The following is an 11,671-nucleotide window of genomic DNA, read 5'->3' on the forward strand; positions in this document are numbered from 1 at the left end:
GTGTTGTAGCAACAGCTTTGCTGACGTGAGTCCGGCCCGGGGTCTCCTGTAGATGCAGGTGAACGTGTAGCGATGTTTAAACCGCACGTCCACTGTGACTAGGTGAGTACCCTCGGTCGACGCCACTGGGTTCGGGATGCTCCTTGACTTGGCTAAGTGTCCTACCATTCTATTATATAACTTGCACTGAGGTTCACTCGTACGGCATTCTGGGAGGAGGTGGGATTCCCCACATCGAGGACACACGCAATGCCTATCACAATAGACCTTTGTATGACCATATTGTTGGCACTTACGACACTAATAATTTTTCCGTCAGTGTGCTGAGACTGTAGGTTATCAGTATTTTTAAGATACTGATGTAATGATTTATAATATATGATCGGGGTAGTACAGACTCTTCGCGTAGCTAGAATGCGGCCTTTTTGGGAACTGTTACCTTCTTACCATCACTGTGAGCGTGAGGCCGCCTTGCTGCACGGACTTCTTCATGAAGTAGCTGAGTCTTGATCTTGATATTGTTCCATTAACTCGTCACTATCAGAGGAGCCCGACTTACGGGGTGGGCTCTGAGAGCCACCACTGATGGACTTGGGCCTGCTGATTGGTTGTTGGGTGTTGTGGGGCGTACCGCCTTCAACTAGCTGACTCTCAATGTCTATAGCTAAAATTGTATTAACTAATCTGAAGTCTAAGACTAAACTCTAAACACTCATGTCTCTGGTCCAGAGCACGGAAGGCAAATTTTCACTTCGCGCAATTCATTTAAACAAGTTAAACTAGGACTAACCTGAGTGTCTTCTATTGGTCCAAGAGGATTCCTCAACTGGTGTCAACACTTAACAAACAGAAAAACACCGCAATAATAGGTATTCTTCGAACTTCTTAACTTACCCCGGTTTTCCTGGAAGCTGAATTTTCAAACAAACAATTGTAGCGAGTAGGTTGGTTGATGTACATGTCACAATCTCACGATTGGAGATCACAACACACACAAAAAAAAAAAGGGCAATCCTAGTTTAAAACGGGAAGAGGAAACTTGAAGATAGTTAAATCGAGCAATATTTAAAAAGCGCCTGAAATTGAAAAACGGCGTGAAACCCACCATTCCACATAAATATATCTGTTGTAATCGCCTTATAGGCTCAAAGGTCTGACTACAACTGATTTCGCAGGGCCATAATCTAAAATTTATTTTGAACGGATTTCTCAACTTTCTAGTGTTTAAATGTTTTTCAAAAAATTACTCTTTTCTGAAACAGTTTTGGAAAATTGACCTCACTAGCAGCGTTTTTTAAAAGCAGTTTTGAGTATAAATAATATCTGTGATTAATGTTTTATCACGATTTTCGCAGTTTAAAGTAGGTATTTAAATCTCCAATTGTCCAACTTTTCCGTTTTTTAAATTTCACAGGTTGACACCCCACTTATGGGCTTCTTACTACGTGGTAAAATGGCACACGCCATGCTATTTACGGTTTGGAGGGAACCCAAAAGTCAGTTCTGTTATTTCTGTTTTAAGAAACATAAAAGGTATTACGTCAAAATCGAAATATTCATATAGCGTAACCTAATTCGAAATCTATAATGACAGCAATTCTAAATTGTGAAAAATCTTCGAACGACATGTGAAAAAACAAAAAAAAACTTATGTGTCTGAATTTGGTTACCACGTGATGTAAGCATTGAAAAAATGTTATTAGTATAAAACACGATAGAATCAGGATTTTGCGGCAGCTTTGCTTTGATAGCGGGGCTCAAAGCAATTATATATAATAAAATAAAAGTTATATTTTATTTGGAATAGGACAGTGTCTAGTGTCAGACTGAGATTCAAAGTTAAAAACAATACTGAACGTTATCCTTAACAGGCTTATTCTAGAGTGACTTTTCACAAGGCCATATAAGCCACTGGTTAATACTATTTCTAGACCATTTGTCACTTATGTTTATTATTATTTGTAAAGTTTAATTCCACTCTTCATATGTTGAATTAACAACGCATTGCTTAACCTCAAATTTGTCAATTTCAACTATAAATTAAACAAGGACAAAAATAAAAATATGAATAAATATTGACTTACATACACTCTATATATATGTGTGTATGTGTATGAGAAATTTAGTTCAAACATTAAATTTTAAGCAAAAAAGTGTAAAACGTGGATTTTGTTTAGAAAAACCAATACATTTTGTTGGATGATTGCTATTGTTCAGATCACACGCGGTGGCCTTCCACAGTGTTTGGCACCTCTCACAAGGATGATCTTGACCACACCTCAAGAATCTTGGTTTGTGGTGGTAAAGGCTCGACTGTGTTCGTATTGACAACTCATGCATGAACTTTCTCTCTTATTTTATGAGTTTAATTTTAACTTTAGTTTTAAATAAATTGATGATATTAAAAACAAATATTATCACAAGATGTTTCTATATCAACAAAGAAGAGTGGGAAAGGTTATTTTGATCGAGGTGTAAAACATTACAGATAAGACAAGGGAGAATTCTTTTCTTTCTGGATCGGATTTAAACATTCCGTGAAGCGTTGAATAAGAAAGGTTTCAATATTGAAGTTATAATTGAGGCATTCGGTCGTAAAACATGTGAACTGACAAAATGAAAACATCAACTTTTTTTTCATGATCCCTTTCTTGGTAATTTCTGACATACGGGGTGGTTATCTACAGGGTACCACCCCATCCAAACCATGATAGTATAGGTCTATTTTCATTTCGTGGGACCACCACAAAAATAAAAGTCGACTCCCCAGGCCGAAGCGGAATCGACGCCGCGGTTGTTCCGAAGTCCAAAGACCTACGGCTCAACTCCCTCAGGTAATGATGGCCCAGAACCTCAATGCTAACAAAATAGAAGATCTAGTAGAGAAAGGGATCTGTGAATGAAGTTTCATTCATAGCGACATTGATATTTTACTGATAAAGATGCTGGGAAAAAATGTTGAACAGACGGCGCATTTCTCCTGTACCTTCCTCTGTTTATTTCTTTATTTAAATGAGCACTGTCTGATTTTTAATATATTATTTTTTTTTTTACATTTGTTTTGTATAATTTTTACCACTACAATATTATATTATATTTTATCTTCTATTAATATCATCTACTATCTACTTAATGTATTCTCATATGTTTCCAAGTGTGTTTCTAAATATTTTCATTTTCTTGTAGGATTATTATCTAGTTTTTTTGTTTTCAGTCCTAACGAAGGCCTGAAATTCAGTTCGAAAAGTCGGTAAAAATGAAGTAAATTCTACTCATTTGTGTATCATTACGAACTGTACCCCTGGCCATCTCCTGCTTATATTGAATCTACGGCCAACCATAAACACTACATGATAAATGGATTATGATCATGAAAATTACACAGAAAGAATCCTAACGTCGTATCCTTTGTAAGTAAGGAAAGAAGATTTAGTTTTGCTCAATACCTAAAAAAATGAAACCTCGTCGTTTTCCCCCACGACCCATTTTTAAATCGTCAGCAACATACAATCTAGTGTTACTTCCAGGTCAAAACACCCAGCCTCAACTGTTGCAGGTCTTTTAACTAGTACGTGTGATTAAACTCGATAATATTTATACTTTTAGGCTAAGGAAATACTAATAATCTAATCTTAGTGTTTCCAAAGTGATAAATCAAGAGTCGAACATTACACATTAATGGAATCAGTTCATCCTAACGATTATAAATATAACGTTATTGTTGGTCGGTAAAAAATCATCCCTATTGATTGCTTATTTTTCAAAATAAGAAAAAGAAACATTCAAGCAAAATAAATGATTTATCGAACAACTAACAAAAATATCACTTTAGCATTATTCTCTTTTAAAGAGGAGGACAGTAGAACTACTGAAGATCAATAAGGATATCCAAATTTACTTTGGATTGTTGAACCTTGTTCTATATCTAGCTGTCGATTGCGAAAATAGAAAACGACACTGGCAGAGCATTCTAGATTGAAACCTCACAATTACTTCAGGGATGGTTACGAATTTTATTCGGTTTTTAATTAAATTGTATATGGTGAGAGCTTCCGAGATGGATAAGGTTTTATAAAATATTACGGTGTTAAAATAGATTAGTATTTTTAGTTGTATTGTATTCCTAATTAAAACTTTTAGAAAAAACTTACCAGAAACCTACAAATTTGATTTTTATTTATAGCTATTCTTGCTAATTATAACATACAGTATGCCATAAAGCTATAATTGAAACCTGATACCTGATAAAGTGCAAATACCTTTTGCATGATGAATTGAGATGATTTGAACTTTATTTTTTACATATTTTTGGTTTAGAACCATAAGAAGAAAAAAAAGCTAAACAATAAAAAAAAAAAGTATTTAAAAAAAAAACAGTAAAGAAAAATCATAATTAACGAAATGCAATAATTAATTAATACACTTGGTTAAAAAATAAAGATAATACGATAAACAAGTTTTGTTAGGTTTTATCTATTAGCATTTGTTTGGTGTGTTCGTTGTTGTATCTTTATAGTGATATGTTGTCGTTTCCTATTTTTTGTATGAACAAGATTTCGAAAATGGGAGTAAAACAGAAAATGTTTTGTGGCGTCGGGAGCTGTATGTGGGCCATAATTATTAATAGGCTAAATATTTTACTATATTAAATTAAATTAATTATTACTGTTTACCACAATTTAATAGCCCAAGCCAGACAACATAGTTAAAATATACTAGTGAACGAGGATAGATGTTTACTATCCTCATAAATATGTTTGTTCCAGACAGGAGTTGAATAAGTAATTATTGGGCTTATGACGGTTTTGTGTAGGATTACTTTGTTTATAATTATAATTTAGAATTCCTATTACAGTAATAAGTAAGCTGATGATTTTTAGCCTTATTGAATTTATTTTTTTGTATGTGTTTGGAAAACGTTAAATATTTGTCCAGTTCTAAGCCTAAATAATTAACCAACTGTAGTATTATTAATAACTATGTTTTAAATTATGGACAGTCTCTTTTTATTGAATATGAGATTATTGAATAGCTTGCCTTTCCGTTTACCATGTGTGACCGTTCGCTTTACTCCATTTTTAAAAAGGAACACTGAGTTTTTTAAGAAGATCCTTTAACTTGTTTACAATTGTATCTATTCTATATGACGATGCCTATATGGCTGTGTTTAGTTTAATCTGCATAGATTAAACTTTCTACAGACGTGTATGAGGGGATTGAGTCGTTTGTGGCCGAGGGAGTTATGGTGTCGATCTTAGTAACCTCGGAACTGCAGAGACACCAATTGGAATCCGGCCTAGGAGTTGACCAGCAGTTCTATGGAATGAAATATGGGCCCTCCCACCATTGTTAGAATAGGTTAGTCACCTCTTAATAACCACCCGTTTACTTGACGCAGTGCAGGTCCAAGGGGGATTGTGTCTCTCGACCTCCCTTTAGAAAAAGTGACAAATATATTTTCAAGAAAGAATGTTCAACAAAATTTCCGGAAAATCTTAGGACGAGAATTGAAGAAAAAAACAATAAATGGTTGCAGGTTATCAGGTACAATGGAGAATTTGACAACACCGAAAGGAAGTACCCTTAAAATACTTTTCCACCACAACCTCGGGAGCAGGCAAAATGGGCTCCACAATTTCTCTCCCACCCACAATCCCAGGAAATGGGGTTTTAGAGACAAACTGCATAATCTTGACCTGCATAAAGACTCCCTATGCCCTACTTGTAGTGTTCCGGAAACTGTTGAGCACGTGGCCCTTTTGAGAGATTAAGGGCTTGGATGATGGGAACCAGGGGAATTTATGTCCTGACTGAGTGGAGTTTCTTCATTGAGTGAGTGAGGAAAATTTCATGTGGTTCAAAGATTTCGTTTGTTAATGGAAGACGGCAATGGGTCCAGCACACTTTATCCTTGATGCTCAAAAAGAAAGGAGTGAATCAACTCCAGGAAGACTGCTGAAAGATGGATGCAACCCTCACTCAAAAATTTATTAAAAATCAAAAATTAAAAGACAGATATTGATGAGAAACTAAATGTTGTACATTGTTTGATTACAGTGATATATTTTTACGCATTCATGTGTAGCATCCCACGATTGCTATCGTGCACGATGGTAATCAAATAAATAAATCCACCTGAAATGATCAGGCAGGGGGTAAAAAAAAAATGTGTATTAGGGAAGGTCTGAGATATACATGTTAAATAGAGCAGGAAAAAAATAGAAGCTGATAGGTATGGGATAAATAGTCAGTGTTGTTTATTGTGATATAGAATGTAGGATCAAAAGAGATGAAGGATATAAGGTGAAAAATTGTATTTTAACTGTTTATAGATGAGATCTATGTGGCAGATCTTGTCAAATGCCTTTTCGATGTCGAAGAGAATTGCTTCTTTTCATTATTACCTTTTGTGATATAGCTTCTGAGTCTAGCCAGTTGTGCTTCGGTTAAATGTTGGGTTCTAAACCCAAACTACTCGCTAGGTACGATGTTATATCGGGAAATGTCTTTCATTAATCCGGTGAACAAATGCATTTCAAATATCATCAATAGATCAAATATCTATTTAACAGGCTAATTGGTCTGTAAATAACAATTTCTGGAGGAAATGTTTGTTATGAGGATTGGCTTGACTTTGGCTATTTTCCAGGAAGATGGTAATAGTATAGAGTTATAAATTTTGATCAAGAAAATAGTAGTTTTTTTACTCAAGCTTTAACGACTATGTTGGGTACGGAATCTTGGCCGGGGGATCTCTAATATTTAATTTTAACTATCCTTAACCAGGAAAGTGGAAGAGTTAAAATAAATAACAAATATTTGATTTGATTTGAAATTTAGTTACTATTATTCTTAAAATTACTATTAATAACATTTTGTTTAATATTTAGCACTAAGACCAATACTACTAAAAGATTATGAGTATTAACAAGTGGTTAGTTATCTGAATCAAAAACATTAAACATCCTAATGAACCATATAACAACAGCTTAATCGCTTTTCAAAATAATGGTAACACATTTAAGTCCCCATCCATTGGAAACAACACCACACTTTAACATGAAGCTTTGACGCAAAAACAAGCGACATTTACAGTGTCTTCGAAACGTTTTTGGTGATACATATATTCCTTTAGGTAGGCCGGATTAAGTAGAGACTGAAGTTGTAAATTTCTTATTTAGAACAAACCTTTTGATTTAGGTTATTGACAGTTTAATTATGAATAAGGAGATTTAAAAATTCGTCAATGAATATATACCTCTATAGAAAAAAAACCTTGAAAATAATTAGTTCATTTTATAACCTAAACTAAATCGAATGTCCCAAGGCATGCAGGTGCAAGTACAAACATAGCCCAAACAAAGGAAGTTAGGTTAAATTCTTACGTTCTTTTATGTGTTTAATTTGAACGACTATCAGAGCAAGTGCATGAAACTTATCCCACTAAATTTTAAACGAGCAATAATGTTTAAAATTGGTCAAAATCACACAGAATAATGCATTATTTTCTTTAAAGTCGAGGGAATAAAAGGAAGACAACGTTACAACAAATGAATAATAAAACTTTTTAATTTTTTATCAGGAGCATTAGAAACTGAAGGGAATTGCGTTTCGATTATTTTTAAAAAAATGTAGGAAAAACATTCCATAAGAAAAAGAAAAGTTTAAGGAGTAAGTGCAGACATCAGGTTAAAATTTAGTGATTTCAAAATATTACAACGATTAATACTTAATCAATTAACTCTATCTAGAATCAACTTTGAAAACAGTTCCAAATTTGATGACTAAATCTCAATTTCTTTAACAACTGCCAACCCTCCGTGATTTCAAAATCAGTAGGGAAAATAATAATCAAAATGTACACAAATGATCAAGTGTCCGATTTTTCTTATGATAGTCCATTCAAAGTGAAGGCACTTGCCTAGTTTTCCACTACAGCTTAGGACTATGAGGAAAATGATGATTTTAAAAAAAATTGTTATTCTCTTAATAATTAATAATAAATTTTACTATTTATTATTATTTGAGAAATTCACTGTTATCTGAAATAAAATTTAAATTGTGATATATTTCATATTTTTAATTGAATATTAACATTAAAAATCATATAAAATGGGGTTACGAAAATGCCCACTATTATGTAGGTCAGGTCTGTTAAGTTGTAAACTCTACAATTTTTTTAAATAATATCTGAGAGAATTAATCTTTAGTTATGAATATTACTTTTATTAAGAAATTTGTAGTTCTAACAATGGATAGATTCTCCACATGTTTGTATCATGTCATTTTATAGCTTATAGCAAATTTACTTGATGTATATATTTTTATACAGTTGTAAATAACAATAAATAAACTATTACAAAAAAAATTTAGGAATAATATTTTAACTATTCAGTCTAATTTCAATCATCTATTGCTTGTACGCATGATAAAGTTTCAAAATTAAATTGAAATTAGTGAAGTCAGAGAAATGTTGTATTCAACTGAACGATATGACAGTATGACCTATTATTTCAATTGAAAACAATATCTTCTATTGATGAACGACTGCCTCTGCACTGATTCATAATCTATCCTCGAATTCTTGGCAATATAGATATGGTTCAAAAAATGTAAAGTTAATGACTCCAAAGCAGTACCACAAGACTAAAAACAGCATAAAATTTTTAAAATACTATAAAAATTTATAACACAAACTTTAATAACCTAATATTCTCTCAACACTTTATTTTAAAACCTCCAACGTTTGGGCCGTAAGGCTATTTTAAAGGAGACAATCAAAAACTTGTTATCACATAATTACCATATTAACTCCTCACATAATACCAATATTTTTGAACATACTTCAATCATTGAATAGTTACAATTTATTTTAAATGGCTTTATTTTGCAGGCTAATAGTCCTTGTCATATATAAGCCACACAAACTTGAACCCCAACCATGGTTAGGCAGTAGTGGTCGCCAGTCTTGGCCGAAAAAAAAAAATATATATTACCAGTATTATTGATGGGGTTAGTAGAAAAGGGAATAATTATTTATTTATTTATTTATTTTTTTTCAAGGCAATTAACCTCCAAAAGAAAGACATTTTGAATGAATCATGACTATTTAATGATTTAGGTATGTGTCAAAAATATTGGTATTATGTGAGGAGGTAATATGATAATTATGTGATAATAATTTTTAGTTTGTCTACTTCAAAATGGCCTAAGGGCCGAAACGTTGTAGGTTTTAAAATAAAGTATTGAGAGTAAACTGGATCATTGAAGTTGGTATTATTATTAATACAAACAACCAATTAATAAATATATTTAATTAGCAATCAAATAAAAATTTATTATAAAACATAGGAGAAATAGATGTATGCTTGAAATAGCAATTTTTAATGAGTATTGAACATCTTGATTTGTTATGCGAAAGACAGTCATCTACTTAAACCCTTATATTTAATTTTGTAATTTAGAGTTAACGAACCGATCATTTGCAAACATTAATATAAATAAATAATGATATAATTGCATCTATTATGGATATGCTATTTAAAAAAAAAATCCTCAGATTTAGTCCCTTTAATTAGTTACATATAGAACATGTCAATCAATAGTAATAACCTTATTAAAAATAATTGCTATGAAATGTTATAGACGGCCCGAGGCAGCGCAATCCCGCCGCCACCACCGCCACCTCAAGATGATTCACCGCCTGTCGAACCTGAGTACGAGGTCATCGAGTTCGCAGGGCAGCAGACCTACAGCAATCAGCCCATCATCAGGGGGAAAGGTACACAATCGATTGGTCATGATGAGTTTGAATTGACCGAGCACATAGTTATGCACCTTCAAAAACAGTTTATCCCGAATAATTATGAAAATCTAAAAATAAAAAGTTTTTTGTTAAAACTTGACCACTTTGCTGAAAATCATAATCACGGAATATCCATCCATACATGGTAGTTAATTATAATCATAACACATGATAATATTTTTGTTTTAGCTATAGAAGAAAAGTGAGACATAATTCAGCATTTGTTGAATATCACAAAGAAATTGGTGTCTTGTTTATTTTCAACGAAATAATGAAGATATCTCAAGATTTGTTTATCTTATTATTTACAACAAAAGGGGATATTTCTTAATCAGTCATAAATACCATCAACCTTGGATAATAACAGTCATTAATACTGGCTTGAAGTGTGAATTGGATTTAATAATATTTCACATTTTAGCTATAACATCTAAATAAAACAATCTACTTCAAAGGTCAAATATTCATTTGAAAAAGTAAACTGTAAAAGTATATTAGATCTTAAAATTTATTTTCGTGTTAACTTTTCATAATGAAAAACCAGTTTTAAAATTTAAAAAACAAACAAGGTTATGGGATTTTCTTTCGTCGTGCCCCATAAAAATGTACAATATTTTTTTAAACAAAAATAATTTACCTTGAAAATTTTCTAATCATTTCAGACTCCTCCGGTGTACTTATTGTTTATCAAATTTGCACATTGTGTAGTAAACATGAATGTGTATTATTGAAAGTGTAAATAAACATTTACAAATTTTTGTATATTTCGGGGTGGAGAATTTAAAGTTGAGATCGATTTAGCTAACATATGTCCTAAAAATTAGTGATAAACTGATTTTTAGGGTGCGGAATCCAAATTTTAGGTCATTTTAGCTAAAACTATCATTTTCATACAAAAATAGCTATTTTTAAGGATTTATTTATTCATTTAAATTCTCACCTTCCATTAGAGCCATTTTGTAACTACAATAAAATTTCCGGCAATGTGTTTTGCACAGACCAACTTACCGATTGTTTTCCGAGTCTCCTGTTTAGCAAGGGTTGACCTGATGTCGACGGGATTCAAATATTTGAAAAAACACTTTAAAATTTCTACTGTGAAATTTGTCAAAATTATGTCTTTGCAATTTTAACTTACTAATGATAGGCATTTCGCCATAAATTAAAATATATTTTTAGAGCTAAGAGAAAAAAAAAGATGTGACCTCTGTGGTTCTTCAGCACCAGCCGTGAGGTGCCAGCAATGTGTTCAACAGAATTTCTGTTATTCCTGTGACGAAATGTATCATCGACACCCTAAGAGGCAATTTCACACAAGGAAGGCAAGTATTTTACATTGTATATATACTTCGTAGCATTATATTAATAATCATTAATGCTCATAGATAATATTGTACATAAGTATTTAGCTTCGCTACTTACAAGGTATTGTCGGGTAAAGATACTGAATATTCAACTAAATAGAAACACTTGGATATAGTTTATTTATTTATATTTTTTTAATAAACACAACATTAATTTATTGTTAATTTTTTATTACAAGATGGAGTTTCGGACACAAAATTTGGCCCAACGTCAGAATAGTCAGCGAATATTCGCTACAGAAATATCTAAACATTTTATTAAAAGATTTCATAGACTACTCGTTTGTTTATTCGTTACTAGAGACCGAATTTGTGTGCAGTAAAAACTCACACAGTAAAAAAACACAAAATGTGGTAAATCGTACAGTAAAAATTCAAAATGTGAATAAAAAATCCAAATCTTGCAATGATCAACTTTGTTATTTAATTTATAATATTAATAATACTCCCTACATTCATTATAATTTATAATATTAATAATACTCCCTACATTCATTATAAT

The 11,671-nt window shown here is 32.1% G+C and overlaps 1 protein-coding gene across 5 annotated transcripts in view; it reads left to right on the forward strand.

The window, feature by feature from the left end:
• LUBEL (Linear Ubiquitin E3 ligase) overlaps nt 1-11,671 on the forward strand; it is a 66,374-nt gene that overhangs the window by 19,699 nt on the left and 35,004 nt on the right. For all 5 annotated transcript variants that reach the window (XR_010844622.1, XR_010844624.1, XR_010844623.1 and 2 more), the window contains exons 3-4: nt 9,646-9,781; nt 10,985-11,127. Coding sequence is in view for 2 of the 5 variants with exons in the window: in XM_014425280.3 (XP_014280766.1) it covers nt 9,646-9,781; nt 10,985-11,127 (279 nt within the window). In the remaining 3 variants the exon portion in view is untranslated. The remainder of the gene's footprint in view (nt 1-9,645; nt 9,782-10,984; nt 11,128-11,671) is intronic.

Source organism: Halyomorpha halys, unplaced genomic scaffold, assembly GCF_000696795.3.
Source record: "Halyomorpha halys isolate HHAL.00 unplaced genomic scaffold, Hhal_1.1 Scaffold505.1, whole genome shotgun sequence".
Classification (NCBI taxonomy): domain Eukaryota; kingdom Metazoa; phylum Arthropoda; class Insecta; order Hemiptera; family Pentatomidae; genus Halyomorpha; species Halyomorpha halys.